Genomic DNA, 20,349 nt, shown 5'->3' on the forward strand with positions numbered 1-20,349 from the left:
GTGTGCATGGGTTGAATTGTGTGTGTCTCACGCCAAATGCGTGAGACTTGAGAGCCCTGGGTCACTGTCTTTAGTAGCACTGTCAGACCAGAGATGACCCTTTCTCGAAAGGAGAGAGGGGAAAGAGCTGTGAGGGCGGGGGGCGGGGGATTGTGGTAGAGAGAGGAGAGGGGGGGAGAGAGGAAAGCTGGGGAGTGAGAGAAGGAGGTCTGTAGAGCGTGGTGAGTGAGTTACGGGATGGTGAGGGTGTTCCTGCTCTCCTCAGCCGTGTGAATCTGCACTTTAGAGCCCCTTCACCCCCCACTGAAACACTCCCCCACCCCTGGGTGTCGGGGCGTGTACGCAGAGGACTTTATTGCGTTGGCCACCGCCCACGGGATCTAGGAGACGAGAAACAGCATAGCAGACAGAGGTCAGCCGGGGTCGCTGGCTGTGCCCTTAGACGGTGATGATGATGATGATGATGAAGTGTTGGAGGAACAGATTTAGAGGTCAGTACAGCCTGGAGGCTCCAGAGATTTTATGAGGTCCATCCCTAATGTCCTCAACCATGCTTGAACACAATCCATTTACCCCTGACTTTAGAGCCCTGTCTCTGTATTCACTGCCCAGCTTCCACCTGCTCCTGAATGACCTGTCTCTGTATTCGCCGTCTTACCCCTACCTGCTCCTTAATGACCTGTGTTAAGGACTCAGGAAAAGACCACCACGTTGTTCAGAGATTCGGACTGCACTTCTGCACTAGGTTCTGTAATTATGTGACAGTGGATGTTGTCATGTTGATTGTTTTTTTTCGCGAGTGGCTGAATGGTGCGTCACTTTAAATGTTGCTGCTACAAGGAACAGTGTGATAGCATTGTTCCCTTTCCTTTTAAAGAAGGATGGACCAGTGTACACTATGCTAAAGGTGATAGGAAGGAAAGCCTCGAAGCAGCTTTTCATCCCTTATCATGGCTGCCACTTAGAAACTTCTGGGTCATTTCAATGTCATTAAGAAACCCTCCAAGGCAAAAAGACTATTCGACCGGAGCCCTGGGCTGGGCTGCGTTCCATTGGTCGTAACGGGACAGCAAATCAGCAAGGCATGGTTTCACTCGGCACGCCCAAAAGGGGCAATGGGAAAAGGCCACATAGTAGCTGTGTTCGAAATCGTTCCCTATTCACTCACTCACTATTCCCTATATAGTGTTTATGAAATAGTGAACTATATAGGGAACGAACAAATGAGAATTCGGACACCACGCTGAACATTTCTAAATGTAATTTGCGTCAGTAAATACGCCCGCATCGCATTGTGGTATACGGGAGTAACATGTAGGGAACATCGTATGTTCACTCGAATTTTGGGTATTTTATTGTCCACTATATAGTGAATATAGTGAATGAAATTAACCACTGAGAATTCAAACACCACTACGAAATGGCAAGCACCCTATATAGTGCACAATATCGGTGATAGGGAACGATTTCGAACACAGTGTGGGGGAACAGTGGGCGTGGTTAGCGTAATCTGTAAGGGGGCTGAGAGGTGTGGCCCGTCTCACGATCAGACTCAGCTGCATGATCACAGTTTTTTTTTTTTTTTTTTTTTACTTACTACTTTTTTTAACTTATTACTACATGCTGTCTAATCAGGTGTGCTCTCTCATGCGGTACGGCTGGGTCCGAACACAAGTCTCCCAGCTCGCTTCCTGAGTTTTAGACTCAGCAAAGCGTTGTTTCTGTGTTCCTTTTGAATCCTGAGACAGCTGTTGTTTAATGTTTTGTTTGTTTGGTATTCAACAGCAAAATACAATATCATTTTAAAACCGGTGACTGGATTCTTCCTCGATGCCCAGTAGTAGCATTAAGATTGCTACATAAAGGGTATTAACTGTATCCACGTATTTAATTTAGACTACGACTTGATGGTGAGTGAAGGTTTAAAATATGTTAATAATTCAGTACTAATGCAGTGTATAACCCAGCTCTTGGGACCTGAGTGGACAGGTTCTCTTCCCCCCCCCCCCCCCCCCCAACCCATTTCCTAACCCTCTGCTGTCTAACAGCGTAATTAACCTGTCAGCACCCTCTGCTGCGACTGTTGGTGCGTACTTGTGCGCCTGTGTAACAATAAAGGTTTCTCCTTTATCGAGTTGGGCTTTGTCCTTGGTTGTTATGCGCTGTTGGATTTTGAAGTTGAAGAATTTTAAGCCTGTGTGTGTGTGTGTGTGTGTGTGTGTGTGTGTGTGTGTGTGTGTGTGTGTGTGTGTTGTGTGTCAGCTTGCATTTGTGTGTGTTTGTGTGTGTGAAGGGGGGTAGCCTAGTTCGTGAATAAAATAAATAAAAATAAATAAAAGAGAACTTTTTATTGGGATTCAGTAAATAGCTTCAGTCTAGCTTAATCGGAGGAGGAAGACTTTACAACGGCAGGATATTTCACTGCCGACCTACTAGCAGAAATCAGTATTGCCTCATGTCCTTGTTCTCTTGCCAGTTACATGTATAAGAGCGTTCTCCTCTGTGGTTTGGAAGTGTTGTATCGGCAGTGGAAGGTATAGAGCTATTGATTGGAGCAGAAACAGCAACAAAACACAACACAATAGTAATCAGGAGGACTGTGTGTCTGATGATAATGGCAGAGTGTAAACTTTGACAATGAAAATTACATTGATCCCAATAACAGAACGCAGGGCATTTAGCGATTTTTAGAAGGGTCTCCTGTATTTCACTTTTACATGGTGGTTGAAGCTATACCTTATAGCGATTGCAGGTTCGATTCCCACCTGCAGTCCTATACTAGGCCTACATGTTATTCTTCTCTCTTCAGTGTTGTGGCTGTAAAGGCATAGCGCCCGTTTATTTATTCATCAACAAAATGCTGCAGCACCACAACTCTTTCTGTAGCTGCTCCAATTCTTGTACGTTTCGATTGTCCTCATGCTCACTTGTGAGTAACCATGCTGAGTCCCTCTTTCTCTCTATACTCCCTCTTTTCTCTCTGTTTCTCAAGAGTCAAAATTAGACAAGCTTTATTGCCATGGAAATCGTACATTTACAATGAAATTCAAAACATACAAAACAATGGAAACTTAATGGGTAGGTTGACAGATATACAGTGAAAAAGAACTGTACTCAGACAGTAATTCATCAGCAAAGTGATAGCATTGTAATTACAGTTGTCAAAACTCTCTGTCTCTCTCTCTCTCTCTCTCTCTCTCCGGTGCAGGTGGGCGATCAGATCCTGGAGGTGAACGGGCGGGGCTTCGTGGCCATCTCCCACGACGAGGCGGTCCACATCCTGAAGACGTGCGTGCGTCTGCGCGTGCGGGTGCGTGCCGTCGGCCGCCTGCCGCACGCACGCACCGCTGTCGACCACACCCGCTGGATCAGCAACCCCGCCGCCGCCGCCGAGGGCACCGACGCCGTCGCCCTGACGACCGCCGCCATGGCAGCAGCAGCAGCAGCAGCAGCAGCAGCAGCCAATGCCGGCGGACGGAGCCCCGACGTCATCGCCGGCGCAGGCGGTCCCGGCGCCGCCCTGGTGGTCCGGTGAGAACTCATCAACTTTATTAGTATAGCCCCCAGCATACCTCAGTGACACAGTCTGTAACTTACCCCCCTGAAGCTGAGAACGCAGCGTCTCAATGTCACCGGGTTCATTCATGTTAATCTCCAGTCGTAAACAAAACAAAGCACCACAAGCCCGTCCCTGCTGCTCCACCAATCAGGGGTCAGTACACACCAACCTCTGAGAGAGGGAGGGTGCGTGTCGTCGCACATGTGTAGGTCCACGTCTGGCCAAGGAGGGAGTGCATATGTCTCTGCCACAGCGACATGGCTCTTACGTGCAGACGCAGTAGTGTCATTTGGCTTAACATTAGGCCTTCTAAAGAACCAGGACACCTCCTTGGAGGGAAGCAACCTTAAGAAGGAACGATGAATCCCTGACGGATCCCTGCTTCCAGGGATGGTGAGGAGTCTATAATGTTCATTAGGGTTGCGATAAAGTGACCATAATAATCCAACGGGGGGTTGTTTTGTATTTTTATGGTTTGATGCTTGTTCTGCCAAATTGTCAGTCCCGGAGAGGTATTTCACCCACAACCTTGCTTGATTCATTTGAGCATTAACTTGCACACGGACACCATCTGAGTGCATTAATCCTTAGCCAGTGTTGATACGCTAGGAAGATCTGGATTAGAGGCTGGAGTTATTCTTAACTGGATCATAAAGGTCCAGCGTTGCAGTAACAGATGGATCATAACACCCCGCTTTATCATGCTGATGAGGAGATAGAGACCTCTCTCTCTCTCTCTTTCTCTGTCTTTTCCTCTAAATCTCTCTTTCTCTCTCTCTTGCTTTCTCAATCCCTCTATCTATCTCTACCTCTCTATCTTGCCTTCTCTATCCCTTTCTCTCTCTCGCTACCTTTCTCGCTACCTCTCTCTCTCTCTCTCTCTCTCTCTCTCTCTTCCTACCTCTCTCTAACTCTCTGCCTCTCTTGCTTTCTCTATCCTTCTCTCTTTCCTTCTCTACTGCTCTTTCTATCTATACCTCTCTCTCTCTCTCCTTTTCTCTCCCTCTTTCCCCCTCTATCTTTCTCTCACCCTATCACCCATTCTCCTTACCTCTCTCATTCTCTCTCCCTCTTTCACTAGCTCACCCCCTCCCTCTATCTCTCTTTCTTGCCCCTCTCTCTCCTTCGATAAACCCTTCCCTGCCCAACCTCTCCGTTTGCCAGCTCTCGGTCTAAAGATATAATGAAGGAGGACCTCATTGAGGACAGTGCCAGGTATTCATTTCCTCTGCAGTGTCTTGGAAAGGATAGAATAAGGCCACTCAGCATAACAGTCCCGTCACCTCTCTTCTGCCCGAGGGATTCTAGAACTGCTTTGAACTTGCAACTCAGCATTCATGGTTAATGAATTTGGGGAACGTATGTAGCATATTGATTGTCAAGTTTGATTTTATCATTAATCGGTATCCCATTGTGATTGTACTTGCCCTTCACAGTTCCTGCATTATGAATACAATTCCAGCCGTAAGCCTTCATTTTGCTTTATGATTCTAAAACCGATGACTTTACACATGAATTAGTCACAGTACCCTGCGGATTATAGTGGGGGAAGCGATAGGAAAAGGAACCCAAGCCTGTGAATTTCTATTGGCATCTATGCCAGACCTGTCACTATGGGACCGGTTGCATGATGTCGCCAGACATAAATTTCCACCATTCAAAACCATTGCTATAGGTAGAATAGGTTAACTACATCCTGCAGACACAACACAAATTTCAGTCAATCAGAAATATACAAATATATTAGTAACATAATACTGATGGTAGCATGTTTCTTTTTTTCCCCCAGACCCACCTCGGCCCAAAGCACCACAGCACTAGCCAAGGTGAGACAGCACCCTGCACTCCTACATACTAAGACTGCGTTCCACCCCACTCCATCTTTTTGATGTTCATTTCCTCCTTTCGTCAGCCATTCATCTTCAAGAATTGACGGGGAGTTATATGGCCTGCCAGACGCTCCTCTTTCGAATGCATTTCTCTGAGCGATGAGCCGTACCTTGGTCCAAGTCAAACACACAAGATGTTTAACTTGAGCGAGGCATCGCTTGCCGTAATGTGATGGACATTTATCACACCAGAGAGATCGGAATAATAATAATAACAGAATAAACAACCTTGAAACAACCATGAAATACAAAATGAAGAGTCAGTTTGAAAAGAAGGACAGTAAGCAGTAAGCAGACAGGTCACGAACGTAACAAACAGACAAAAGAAGGAAGGGAAAATTCTGTAGATAGAATCCAAAGCAACATCCAGTGAATTCAGAAATAATCTATTAAGGAATGTAGCAGAGAGCAGTTCGACCGCTCTCGGGTCTCGAACCTGCCACCTCTCGAACTACGACACTACAGGCATGGGAGTCGAACACTCTCACCACTGAGCTAAAAGCCCAGGCTCCTAACTCAGCGGCTAGAAGCGTTCTTAAGGCTAGGGGTGTGAGGATTTACAAATGTATTAACGGCAGCTAGCCCAGCCCCAGGCTAGTTGGCATCCGTTACAGGAGCAGGTATGGGTTAGGGCATCATTCCTAGGGATACAGATACTATCGACTATTGGCGTTTGAACCCGAAAACCTTTTGGCTGGAAGTAGAACACCCTATAACAGGGCACTATCTGCCCAAAACAAGACTAAAACCTGAGGGGTATTCCATCAACCAGGCTAAGCGCAAAGCCGGGCTTATTTCGCTTAACCGGGCTTCTTTCAGCTAGAGTTGCGTTCCATGAACGTCACTTAAGGGAATCTCCGCTAAGTAACCATGGCAATTTATCCGACCAAACTAACCTGGATGGGAGCAGGTTAACTGTCAGGCTAACTTGAGTGGTGTTTCAGAGAAATCCATCTGTCAGCAACAATTGTACCATCAGAAGGTTCCGCCAAGCCTAGTCCACAATTTTGTCATAAATGTACATATATGAAGTAGGCCTACAAACAGCGTATATTATAGCGTATACAGCGTATATATTCAATGAATTGCTATCTATTGTTACTGTGGCTATTTTTTCAACACATTTTTACACAAATCTATGTATTATCGCGTAATCAGGAATCAGCGGCTGGGTGAATGGTTTAGCACTTGCCCTGTGATACGCGTGACCCGAGTTCACGAGTATTTCATAGTATTCTTGGCTTTGGTGTTGGCTTCATTTTGTAATTCCCTTTATTAATTTTTGTTAATTCCCTAATTAAGAATATTCAAAGAAATGGAAAATAAATGGCATGAAAAGTTCTTTGATTTCTCTAGTAATCCTTCCTATATTACTAATTGCGTGGGGATTGAACCCCGGACGACCGGGTGCAAGTCCGACACGTTAACTCGAGACTATTGCCCTGCTTGCAAATCCATGGTCAATATTTAATTAAAATATGTTACGCTTAATACTACTTATGCATTCAACAGATCACCAATTTTGCCAGGCAGCCTCCCTGTTTTTATTAATGGTTACGGTGTTCCCTTTTTGAGTTATTATATGCTTGTACTCCTAGACCTCCACAAGCAGCTTCTGTTCACCGCTGGAAAAGATCCCGCTCGGTCCTTTTCGGACATTTGATCCATGATTCGACATTCACGGTTATGGGCTGGTTACATATCTTGTGAACGCGCGCAATCCAGGATAGCGTTAGCCTGGCTTGAACTAAACTGAGCAAGGTGCGGCTGAACTGCGTTGATGTAACGGCTTAAGCCTCAAGTGGAAGTTGGCGCTAGTTCTAACCAGGCTTAATCAACTAAGCGCCGCTTTCGTTAGTGACTTTGATGGAATACCCCTCTGGACTAAGGTCCAAACATGTAACTAAACATCAGGAGTAAAGAGCTGATACTGTGAGCGCCCCCTTGAATCACCACAGAATGGTGATGTTCATGTGCTACTTCACATCAACAACAGAGATGTATTGGTGAAATGTGCCTTAGTACTTACAATCCAAACTTTCTATTCAGGGACCTGGATGCCAAGCATGCAGGTTTTCCATCTGTAAACAAACCATATTATCAGTGAACCTCGCAGCTAGCCTTGAAGCGGCTCTTTAGTCTCCGCAGGCGGTCTTTTTGTTAGCGTCTAGTACTCCTCCACTCCCAGCTGGCTGGCTGAGACTTCAGTGGGAGGAGAAGGCAGCTGTTTTAAACCTCTGCCTCCCTGTCTTATCGGATGCTCTGCACACCCTCCTCCCAGCCTTCTACCCACTCTGTTATAAGCACAGCGGCTCGAATGGGATGAATATTTTAATATCTAATAATGTTTACGTTTGCAACCTATAACACCCACTCTCTCTCTTATCCGGAGACTCCATTAACAACAGAGGAAGACTTAATTTGTCAATGCTAAGCAGCGCCGACCCACCTCAAAGTTTGGTGGCAAAGGGAGAGCTTTGAGTCTATGTGGGGTTAATTTCATTCCTGGTTGGGGGAAAATCGAGGGTTAACTATGGAGAAAGTGAAGGTTGTTGTTCTCTTTAACTCTTTCTTGGTGTATCAGCAGAGGAGCTGAAACAAACACAGGGGCTGAAACACAGTAGTGTAAAAACAGGGTTTCTGCTCCGGGTGACTGATGACCACCGAAATGCAAGAGGCCCAGAAGAAGTGTGTGTTCTTGGAAGTCAGCCTTAGAGGTTTTATGTGTTAGTGTGTGAAGTGTTGGTGTGTGTGTGTGTGTGTGTGTGTGTGTGTGTGTGTGTTTGTAGTGTTCGTCGATGCATGAGTATATAAGTGTGTGTGTGTGTACGTACACATGCGTTTGTGTGCAAGAGCGTGTACGTGAGTGAGCTGGGTACTCTGGAGTGGATCTCGGAGCTGACCGATTTCTGACAGGTTGGATTCACCCCAACCTACCCCTTCCAGTATGTGCAACATACTACAGACACACACACACACACACACACACACACACACACACACTAGCACACACACACACACACACACACACACACACACACACACACACTAGAGCACACACACACATTTGCTTTGGAAATAAGTGTTTGTTGAATTCCTATGTAATGGCGACCGATTTTAATTCAAAGAGATTTATGGAACATGCTTATTTTTCTATAGTAAAAGAACACCATGTTAAAGCAGCAATAAGTCACTTCAGACAAGCGCCTCCAATTAACATTTACCAGCAGATCTATAAGAACACAGCAGAGAATTACCTTGTTGTTCATCGATTTAGATTTATCAACGTTTCACGTTTCAAAATAAAATCACTAGCAAGAAAGAAAGAAAGGAAGGAATGGAGGGGTTGTGGATGAAGGGAGTGTCAAGTATTCTTGTCTTAATTTTCATTTGGCATTTGAAGAAATCATTTACAACGCCCCTATACGCCGCAGAATCTCCCTTTAAGGCTGGGAGCCAGCGGGAAAGACTCGGAAAACCTTTGAAGGAGCCTGAGTGGATCTTAAAATGTGTGTGAAGAGCACTCACTGTGTCACCCTCTGCTGATATGAAGTGGGGCTGGTGGGGACACAAACGTATTTTGCTGCCGGAACTTACAACAACGTGCGATTAATGAGATGTGATGAGATGACATGTTACTGCTCAAGTGTTTTTTAAGTTACTGTGAGGAATCATATGTGTAAACATATGCACAATAGAATACAGTGTATGCTGTATTTGCTGCTGTGGCACCCTGCTTACCTGCATGGAATCATAAAGTATTACCTTATCTTATTAATACAAAATAAATCTGTGCTCTGAAATAAAATACAAACTCAGAAACACATGCAATGCGCAAATAGGAAAAATGCATTCAAGAATTCCTGGTCAAAAATGAAAGGTCAAGTAAAGGTCAAATAAAGGTTGCGTCATGAGGAGGTTCACTGGAGTGTGGGTGGTGTTGATGGCCGGTTTAAGCAATGCACTCAATGCACAACAGGTGCGCAGCCTTGTGCTAGGCTGCACACCTTTTCCGCATTGAGTAATATGTGCGCACGTATTAAACCAGCCACACAGATCTCGGGAGATCTCCTACATTGCAGCATGGAACACCTGCTGTATGCATCGTTGTACTGTAAGCTCTGCAATGAACCCGTTTCCACATCTATACCCTGTGTCCTGGCTTCAGAGGAGCCAAGCAAGAGCCACCAAGGTGGCGTGTAGCAGATGACATTGCTACACTGGCCCCCAACCTGGGGCCTCTCTCAGCCAGGACACAGGGTCAAAACAGGGTGCAGAATTCCAATAAAACTGCAATACATTATTGCAATTCATGTGGGTCGCAGTGGATCTTATTTACCTCGCGGTCATCTTGGTTCCAACTTGGTTTGAAATTCAAGCTGGGTGTTGGGGGGAACTCAATGCGGAATTCCCCCCAGCTAACACTGAGGAGCAAGATGGTGAATAACAAAACAAGGAACGGACTGCATTTTAAAGAGAGCTTATGTGTGACTTTTACCCCGGGCGATGGCAACCAGAACTCCACCATCTCGTTAGGAAAACAGTTCGGGGGGAGAGGCGGGGTCCGGTTCAAGCCGAAACCCCCCGAGAGTCTCCTCAGCGTTACCGCAGCGAGTCCAATGTCGCAGTCTTCTGCCAGAAGCTCCGGAGCCGAAGGAGAAGGTCACTGCAGAGATTGGGGGGGGGTAAAGGGGGGTCGGGCAGGGGGAAGGCCAACCCACCGGACCGGGGAGGCTGCCTCTGCCTCCCGTTTGGCACGTGCGTCGAAGCCCAGATTGCTATTGGCCCCCCCCCCCCTTTCTCCTCTCCCACTTATGTCCTTAGAAGAATGCGCCTGGGTGGCTCCAAAAGTGCCCTGTCAGATTATATCACAGAGGAAATGGTTCTACTCTGGGAAGCAGAGTGCGTCTAAGCTCTGCGCGCAGAGAACCCCTGGTAAGTTGTAACGAGGGGTGACACTGCAGTTGGTCCAAAAGGGATGTGGTTTTTTTTTAGAAAGGAATTGCATTTTAACCTCATCCAATACCATTCATTCTATTGACTTTGAGGTTAATCAGCCCTTACATGGGATAAAGTTGTTGCTGTTGCTGTAGAAAATGGAATTTTCTAAAATAACTTGGCTTACGAAGGAACAAAACACTGGGACTGAATCATGAGAACAGCACTAAGCACAATATATATATTGTGTTTGATGCTGTTCTCGTGATTTTTCACAAATGGACAGGTGCATCTCAGCATATATATATATATAGATCAGCCTATCGGCCTCCCCGGTGGACTGTACCAACTGGTTGGTCCATGTATCCATCATACATCTGGGTGGATACACCCACATATGATATGGTTACATTTAAACATGACTTGTAACGATGAAGCAACATCACATCTGGTGGTTTCAAACCCTGCATCTTGGGCAGGTGTTCTCATCTCACAGAGAGAGGGCTGGACTTCCAATAGTGGCTTATCGATTGTTCTTTATTTCTTTCTTCTCATCTCCACATTCTACTCGCTCCTCGGACTGACGCATACAGCTCAGAGGAAGATATCAGGAATTGTATTTCAGTAGTAGGAGGGACCACAGATGAGCTGACCGGCTGTTATCCGGTAACACTCAGCAATCTCTGCCAGCCTAATGTCACATTGGAAAGGGTGAATTCAGCTCTGTCAACCCCCACGGACCAGCTTCTGGTCTCCATCTACAGCATTATGAAGTATTGATTTCTCAATGCGCCCAAATGGGGTCATGGGATTTGTAATTATTAAACCTCCATCTCCGTGTCCTCTTCTCTTGCTGATCTTCTGCCTGAGGATTCTTAACCTTTATTTCTGCACCTCTTGTGCTGCCTGGAGGAATGCTTATTTATGTATTTGTAGTCCCATTCATCACCAGTGTTTTATTCCATCATTACCGACTCCACCAATAGAGAGCATCATGCATTTACTGTATGTGTTGACATTTTCTCTCCAGCAGATGAGTTGTTTATTTGATTCCCACAATTCGCACAGCACTCCAATTGTTTGCACTTTTAGTTTTATATTTGGGCATTATGCTGGGAGCAGCTGAAAACCGGTTGAGCCAAAGGTAACAGAGTGTGAAATCCCAAGGGTTTGAAGTGGTGCCGTTCTTTTAGGACTTAAAACTTTTTCCTGTCAGACTATTGGAGAAATGGAAAGGCTTCCAAGCCATTTATTGTGAAAATATCGAGCAAGTGCGTGGAAGTAACTTGTGGCTTCACTTTTTTCCTTACCCAACTCTTCCTCTCCATTTTCCATTTTTTTCCCATCCTCCACCCATCCATCCTACCATCCATTCTTTGATCCATCCACCAATCCATCCTCAATCAATCCCTAAACCCATATTTACATCCACCCATCCATTCATCCATCCTCCTCCCACTCATCCATCCATCAATCAACCCATCCATTCCTTCACTCAACCCCCCCCACCCCCTGGTCCTCCCAGCCCTCAGCCGGTAGGGCTCTGGGTCCCCCGGGTCCCCAGGTGAGTCTGGAGCAGCAGGCCTACCTCCTCCTGACCGATCTGGAGAGACAGACCATGGCCTACTACCTCCAGGAGTACCACAATGGACACATAGGGGTGGAACCGCTCACCATGGCCCTGTTTGAGCTCTTCAACACTCACGCCAAGGTACGCTTACCCTAACGAAACAACCTCGAACCTAATACCTATATTTAACCATCTTTAACCTCATACCTACGGCTACACTTAACCATCTTTATCCTAATACCTACACTTATCCATCTAAATCCTAATACCTACCCTTAACCATCTCAATCCTAATACCTACACTTAACCATCTCATTCCTTATGCCTACACTTATCCATCTCTCTCATAATACCTACCATCTCTGACATCATACCTACACTTAACCATCTCTACACTAATACCTACACCTAACCATCTCTAACATTAACCATCTCCAACATAATACCTAAACTAACCACCTCTAATCTAATGCCTAAACAAACCATCCTCATTTATTGGAGTTGTCGGGGTGGTTGTACCTCTGCATGAATAGGATTGGACTTGGAAGTGAAAACTTCCCAGAAATTCTCAAAAACAATCCTGGACATTGGCTGGTCGGTCTTTGTGGGTTAATTGTTTCGATGGGCAGATTTTTATAAGGAAGCTGTTTGTTCCAGTTGTCCATGCTGTCGGAGGTGCGGTCGCTGGTGTCTCCCCAGGATCAGGAGGTCTACGACGGGCATGTATTGCGCCGCGAGCGGGAGGCTCACAGGGCCTGGCATGGAGGCCTTGGTTCTTTCCGTCCACAGGCCCACTATGGCCTTGCGACCAGTGACGGACATGTCCACTTCTCCAAGGTATGGGCCTTATTCCCTTGTTCCCCAAGCGGCCACATTTAGTTCACCCATCAAGCTAGCTTTTAGAACCCGGATGGCCACCACATGAATAGGAGAACAGTATTGATCGTTAACATAGTGTGTTCTGATTTATTCAAATTTACACTTCGTCATTTAGCAGCAGACTTGTTTATTCAAAGCGACTAACAAGGGAGGACCATCAAAGCATACAATCGTTACAGTGCTGCACAACCAAGTTTGAAAACAACTGGAGAGAGAGTGCAGAGTAGCTAAAGGAATTTTAATGAATTTCCGAAGTAACATTATCTTATCGTTTGGGGTTGGTCACATAAATAAATGAAGAAGTGATTTTAGTTTGTTTGCTGTTAAATGTTTCTTTCCTGAACTGGGTCTATATATGTTATATATAGCTGGTTTTGGATATTGTTTTTTGTCGTCTTTGAGCATAACAACATTAGAAGTAGTACATGAATAATCATGATTATTAATCTTTATGCCACTGTTTCATAACAATTGTAAGTGTAAATGTCAAGGGCTTAATTTGTTGATTATGCCTCACCAATGTTCCAAACACACACACAATCTCAGTGTGTGCGTCTCCTCACTGAAAGACAATCTCACATGATGTCCTAGGGAGGTTTGTCATGGCTTCTCTCAGAGCTCTTTATGATGTCTGACAGGGATCAAGTGACAAAAGAAGTTTCTAGCTGGCCAATTCTGTGTTTATTGTATCTTTTTTCTTCTGTGTGTGTGTGTTCCTCAAGTGTCTGCCTGTGCGTGTGTGTGCTGCTTTGGTTGGATTCTGCTGGCAGTACAGCTTGCCACAGTGCTTGTGTAATCGTCTGTAAGGACATCTTAATCATCGTGGTTGAAAAATAACCACTTTGGGTGAATAGCTAGTTGCAGTTAATTGGTAGTCACTTAGCGCCTCATTAGGAACCAATTGGAAGGGGTTAGCCCATGTTCCTCTTTTGTCTGGTTGATAGCTGGATTACAGACTGTGTACCCTGGATCTACTTAAAGGTCCCATGGCATGAAAATTTAACTTTATGAGTTTTCTAACATTAAGTTGAGTTCCCCTAGCCTCCCTATGGTCCCCCAGTAGCTAAAAATTGCGTTAGGTGTAAACCGAGAAGTAGGTATCTTGCTCTGCGTTTGAAAAAAGGATTGCTGAAACGCATCGATTTGGGAGCTGGCCCCATATGACATATGGGGCCATGTTACCTCCCCTTTCTCTGCTTGGCCCGCCCAGAGAATTTGGCCCGCCAATGAGACAATGAGCTAGGACTGGGCGAGCGCCACATGTGTGTGTGTGAATACACACACTGTAACGCAAGTGTTCTTTGTTATTTTGATAACCGTTCTGCTGTTGGTGTTATGGCGCATAACACACAACACAATTACGCAAACTTGCATAAAGCTCCCATTTGGTGAAAAGACTAGACTGCGTCGGGTTGGTTGAGAAGGAATTGGGAACCGCGACATGGAGGAGAAAAGGATTGTTGCCCAGGATTGTCCGTCGGAGCCCCGCTATAGCGGGCAGCGGGGCTGGGCGGGCAGCCCCGGGGGCGGGCAGCGGGGCTCAGACAAAGTCGTTTGAGACTCATAATATCATCCGGAGGTGCAAACAGCATTTGACCATGATAATATATATTATATTATATAGATATCTAAATATAATATGTCTCTAAAAACGGCATGTTTGTGGAGAGCTCATTGTGGGACTGGCTCGTAGTGGCTGTAACTCTGCATTAAGTCAGAATTTCTTGAACGTCTTCAAGTACTGTATTAGGGGCCCACTAACACCTATATTAAAGCATCCATAAAATAGCATGCCATGGGATCTTTAAAGCGGTCAAAACAAGTTATTTTAATTTTACGTATATGTAGCATTCAAAGCCTAACTAATCCCCAAGGGAAATTATGTTTGTACAAGGGATAATTTTCCCTGTTAAAACGTCAGTATAGCCTCTTCATCATAGCAATACTGTTTTATGTTCTTGGTCTGCTTCTCTTCCAGAGCGATCGCTCTGAGGGGGTCAAGATGGAACACAGTGAGGCAGCGTGTTTGATGGCCCTACAAGATGTGGTGCTGGTAGGGGCTTTGATTTGATCATTGATTTGATCAAATGTTTTTGAACGTATTTATTTTAAATGTATTTGAGCTTGTTTAAATGTGTTTGAAAGTATGGAGAAAAATAGATTGAAACTTGGTATTTGAAAGTATGTATGAAAAAGGTATTTGAAAGTATGTATTTCAAATGTATTTGAACGTATTTATTTCAAATGTGTTTGAAAGTATGTATTTTAAATGTGTTTGAACATGTTTGTTGCAGGAAGAGGTTCGGCCCTCGTCTGCCTCTCCTCCATGCCAGCACCAGTCCTCCATGGGCCACGCCCCCCAGCAGCGGGGCCACGCCCCCCAGGAGCGGGGCCACACCCCCCAGGAGCGGGGCCTCACCAGACGACCCTCTTCGCGTCCGACCCGGCCCGGCTCCGCCTCCAGCCTGCTGTTCAAGGGCCCCACGCGACTCCTCCACGACTGCCTCCAACGGTCCCTCAAGGCCCTTCCCTCCCACACCCCGGCCCCCGCCCCCGCCCCAGCCCCGGCCCCTGCCCCGGCCCCCGCGCCCCAGCAGTCTCCGTCAGTGACGGTGGAGGAGCCGTCCCACTGCGTCTGCCCTGGTCCTGGCCTGACCAGGCTCCAACCGGACCCCGCTCCCCAGGGGCCCCTCACGGCCCACACCCGACACAGCAACCCCCAGCTCCACCTCGCCTCAGAGCTGGACCAGCACCAGCTTCAGCACCTCTACCTCTATCACCACCACCCCCACGCCCACCACCACTTCCCCTACCCCTCGGCTCCCTACCAGGCAGGGCCCAACGCGGGGGTCCACACCTGCCCTGGGTTCCTGTACCGCCGGGACCCCTCCGGCTCTCCCACCATGGAGGCCACAGCCGCCACACCGAGATCCGCGTCCTACGAGCCGCTGTCCAACTCCTCTTCCTCCTGTGTCCTCCAGACCAGGTCGGCCTCCTCGTCCAAAACGGTGTCTCCGATGCCGTCCCCCCGCCCCTCGCCCCACCTCTCCCCCTGCCCGTCCCCTTGCCCCTCGGTGGTCATGGCCACGCCGCCGCCTTGCAGCCCGGTCCGGTCCTGCTCCCCGGCTCGCCTACAGCGGGGGGCCGCCGTCGACGCAAACCTGCTGTCAGCCGACTGCAGGCCCCAGCAGAGAGGTAGGTAACGGCTGGACCTTGTTCCCAGGCGTTCTCATCTTGCGATGAAGCTCCAGGACAAAGGGGGGTTTCATGTGTGCGTCATCGGCGATAGAGAGGACGGACTTCCGAGCATGCTTTCGGAGGGAGTGTTATCTGTTTCATTTTAGGCAAGGCAAGGCAACTTTATTTATATAGGATATAAAAAAATATTATATTATTAAAATATTATAATATAAATATTTCATACACGAGGCAGACTCAAAGTGCTTCACATAGAAACATTGTCATAACAAAAGAAAATAATAAAATAAAATAGATAAGTAAAAGAAAAAAAAGGAAAAGTTAAAACTTTTAACCTCGAGAGGGGTACTTCCGAGAGAGGGATATATGTTTCTGTTACAAGTTTCAGATACTGCTTGGAGGGTGGTTCTCTTTGTGGTTGAGACCACACAAATTTGTGCATATACTTTCACAGCCTGTAATGTCAATGTCCCAGTGGATGGATTCACATGAAGCCACACACAGTCTGTTCGTATTCAATGGACCTTACGGGCATTACTATGTAATTCTTTGAAAATGAACTATGAAATATCCACGGCTTCTAAGCCAGCAAATCTTCGGAGACCACATTTGCAACCAACTCCAAGATTGAGAAACACAACAGTTTAGTCCATAGACTTTAGGGTTTATTTGTGTTGATGCATCTGGTTTTGTATCGGTGTACTCTGTAGGCAATATCTGCTCTGTGCGTACGAACATTATACTTGTGTCGATACTTTTTTAATTGACTGTGAGTAACCTGACAGGACATCAACATGGTTGTCTGTTGATGGATCGCAGCTGATGTTATAGTTTGCTATAGAAAGTTATTGTACTGTTTGGGCAGTCCCTTGACAGTGAGCTGTTCTGGGCTCCAAGTCCTGTCCTGTTATTGCTTTGCGTGGTTGTATTGTAGTGTAGAATGGCAGTGAGCTGTCAAGGGATGACTGCATTGTCCCTCACAAGAATGTCGACGCAAGGCCATCCATGCGAGTCAATGGGGTCTGAGACGTTTCTGTTGCATGTAAAAGCAAGATTTATTGCGAATTAGTTTTATGCATAAATGTAGCATACTATCATTTAGGATTATGTCAGATAATACACTATACTTCAACAAGTATTACCAAACATTATGGTCGCCAGAGCATTTGTAATTGCAAGGATTCCAGATGGTTTGTTTTAGGATCCAACCCTGTTCAAACCTCCCCCCAGGCGCCACTCTGTCTCAGCTGTGGGACAGCGGGCAGACGCTGAGCGAGGACAGTGGCGTGGACATCGCGGAGGCCGGGGGGGTTAGTAAGGACGGGAGCCCCCGACCCTGTAAGAGCCAGCCGGGACCAGCGCCAGGGGAGAGAAACCAGGGAAACCAGGGACCCCCGGTCCACGGCCCCAGCTCCCTGAATGCCCCCACACAGGTGAGGCTGGAGGGGAGGGGAAACCTGACACTGACACACCCCATGGTGACGGCACAGGGGTCTTTAGAAAATAAATTGTTAAAATGAACCAAATGTTAGTGACGAAACCATCGCCTGGTTGGCAAGGCTTTTGTTCTGCAAGGTCTGATGGTGAATGAAGTCAAAAACCTTTGCTGTACTGCTGTACACAAGAAGGAAAGAGTGCGAAGCACACTTAAAATACGACTTTTAATATCTCTCAACGGGCAGATAAAGATACGTGTGGTTATGGAGCAGGTAGGAGTCATAGATTCAGCAACACAAACAAATGAACAAAAATAAATGAAGCGGCACCCTTCATTATAACAACAACAATTGATTTGAGGGCAACAAATTGTCACATGCGCCAGAGTCACATTGTGGGTAATTGCAGCATTCAGCCCAGCAGACCGCCGAGGGCTGACACACAACAGACATTTAGTCCCAATTAATATTTTCACTTCGTATTGTGTGAATTCAAAAGGGCATCTAATTACATCAGAGATGGGCCATGGGAGTTTTCACATAAGGTCGCTGTCTACACAATTTGCCTGCATTGTTGATGTTTTAAACCGTACAGCTGATATTCTGAGCACTGGTTCAGGTAAATATGAAAAGGGAATATGGAATATTATGATAGTGCCTAAAATATTGCATATATAAGGTTGAACATGTCTGGATTTTATATAGCTTTTTAGAGCAAATACATTTTTTGTGAATGACTGACTGTATGACCCAGAAACAATCAGACTAACTGACTGAATTACTAATTCTAACCGACGCTCTCTCTCTCTCTCTCTCTCTCTCTCTCTCTCTCTCTCTCTCTCTCTCTCTCTCTGCCCTTCCGGCTGCGGTCTGCAGAGTGGGTCGGTGGTCTCTCTGCTGGCCCCCTCCACCCTGGTGCGCGTGATGAAGAACACCAGCACCCTCGGAATCGCCATTGAGGGCGGAGCCAACACACGGCAACCGCTGCCACGCATCGTCACCATACAGGTGAGGGTCCGAGGAAACACTCTGAAGAATCTCTCTTAGCAGATGCTTGGGTACCACTCGGCTGGGAGCCAAACAACCCAACTACGCAAACACAAACATCCCCAAATAACACGACAAAAAAAGATTTATGCAGATATTTAGTAGATGCCTTTATAATGAGCAGGTACAGTTATGAGCATGCTCCTGAATCCTTTCATAATCCTTTCAGATTGAAATAATTGTTTGGTCCCTGCTTTAGCCATTAGGCTATGTCCCCAAAAATATATAAATACTCCCAGATATGTATTTTTTAAAATCTTCATTTCTAAACACCGAAACATTGCTACATTCACATTAAGAGTTATTATCATTATTATGTTCTGCGGGCCACTTAGCGGCTGATGGAGGTGGAGGCTGTTAACCGGGTGAGGAGAGGTGAGCTGCATGTGGGCAGCTGGAGGGAGGAGAGAGGTCAGACAGGCTGTCTCCGGGATGTTTTCCTCGGCCACCGCGGAAGGGAAGGGGGCGTAAGCGGAGGGCAGACACGGTCGGCTCGGAGGAGACGCGTCAGGCCGGGTCTGTTGACCAGCTGTCCACCTCCAGGAGGGCGGACGGCCGGGTCTGTTGACCAGCTGTCCACCTCCAGGAGGGTGGACGGCCGGAGCTGCAGGGCCTTTTGTTTTCCACCTCCTCCCTCCCCTCCTCCGTCTCTGGCTCTGCCTCTCTCCATCTATCTCTCTCAGGACACACACACACACACACACACGGATACACACACACACCGCTAAACACAGGGACACACATTCAGACTGGTGCACGGGCACTTATCAAACACTCTCGCACGCACACCCTCTCATCAACCTTAGTTCTGTTATTCTGTCTCTGTTATCTTCACTAGGCTTTTAACTCTTATCTCTTGTGTGTTCTCCTTCCTTCTGCTTCTTAAATATCTCAACATCTGTCCTTTCCACCATCTCACCCCCCCCCCCCCCCCCCCCACCTGATTCTCACCCTATACATCACCCCTTTCACTCCATCTTCCCTTTACCCCCTCCAGAAGGGAGGCTCCGCCCACAGCGGCGGCCAGCTGCGGGTGGGTCACGTGATCCTGGAGGTGAACGGCGTATCGATGCGTGGCCGCGAGCACCGGGACGCCGCGCGCGCCATCGCCGAGGCCTTCAAGACCAAAGACTCGGACCACCTGGACTTCCTGGTGGCAGAACCTGACGCCTAGCTGTCCATGCTCAAAGAAGAAAAGAAAAAAAAAACTAAAAACTAAAAAAATTACAAACATGAATCAATACCAATATTCGAGGGGGAAAAGGGTAACGGAGAGTTCAGTTTGCAGGTTGAAATTCACTGGATGAGTTTTTCTTCTGAGTTACGAGACTTGGATTGGTTGCACTTTCAACGTTTTTTTTTGCACAACCGTTTTAAAAAAGCGTTCACTACAGCAGGTTATCTGAGGAGGACAAGAGGGGAAACCGTCGATTCATGAGGCGGAAAAAGAATCAGTGCAGTGCGTCAACACGAATACCGGACCCTCATAGGTTTAGACAATACCAAGTTAAGGCATTTTACTTTCTAATGATTTCATTAGAACAAAAAACAAACTGTGTTGTCCTCAGCTTGCTCCACCCTTCTGGTCAGACTTTGAGTATAAAATGAACACTCCCAAGATCCAACAGAACTATGTTCAGAAATGATGTTAAGCATCTTAAACTGTAATCTAAAAGGAATATAATTATTGCCAAAACTTAAGCATGCTCATTGCTCCGCCTTAAACACCAAATGTATAATATGTATCCACCTTTTGGCAGAGAATTGCCAATTCTCAAAGAAAGAAAGAATACGATCATCAACCATTGGGTATCTGTTGGATTGCACCTTTCT

The 20,349-nt window shown here is 46.5% G+C and overlaps 1 protein-coding gene across 1 annotated transcript in view; it reads left to right on the top strand.

Moving 5' to 3' along the window:
* whrnb (whirlin b) overlaps positions 1 to 19,690 on the top strand; it is a gene marked incomplete at both ends in the record, with an annotated part of 37,137 nt that extends 17,447 nt beyond the window's left edge. Inside the window, 10 exons of the mRNA XM_084468164.1 lie at positions 3,209 to 3,531; positions 4,724 to 4,774; positions 5,349 to 5,385; positions 11,912 to 12,097; positions 12,614 to 12,793; positions 14,814 to 14,888; positions 15,130 to 16,030; positions 17,264 to 17,466; positions 18,346 to 18,477; positions 19,514 to 19,690. Of these exons, the coding sequence (XP_084324290.1) occupies positions 3,209 to 3,531; positions 4,724 to 4,774; positions 5,349 to 5,385; positions 11,912 to 12,097; positions 12,614 to 12,793; positions 14,814 to 14,888; positions 15,130 to 16,030; positions 17,264 to 17,466; positions 18,346 to 18,477; positions 19,514 to 19,690 (2,265 nt within the window). The remainder of the gene's footprint in view (positions 1 to 3,208; positions 3,532 to 4,723; positions 4,775 to 5,348; positions 5,386 to 11,911; positions 12,098 to 12,613; positions 12,794 to 14,813; positions 14,889 to 15,129; positions 16,031 to 17,263; positions 17,467 to 18,345; positions 18,478 to 19,513) is intronic.
* Between the last annotated feature and the right edge of the window lie 659 nt (positions 19,691 to 20,349).

This window comes from Micromesistius poutassou (genome assembly GCF_964030765.1).
Source record: "Micromesistius poutassou genome assembly, chromosome: 5".
In the NCBI taxonomy this organism is placed as follows: domain Eukaryota; kingdom Metazoa; phylum Chordata; class Actinopteri; order Gadiformes; family Gadidae; genus Micromesistius; species Micromesistius poutassou.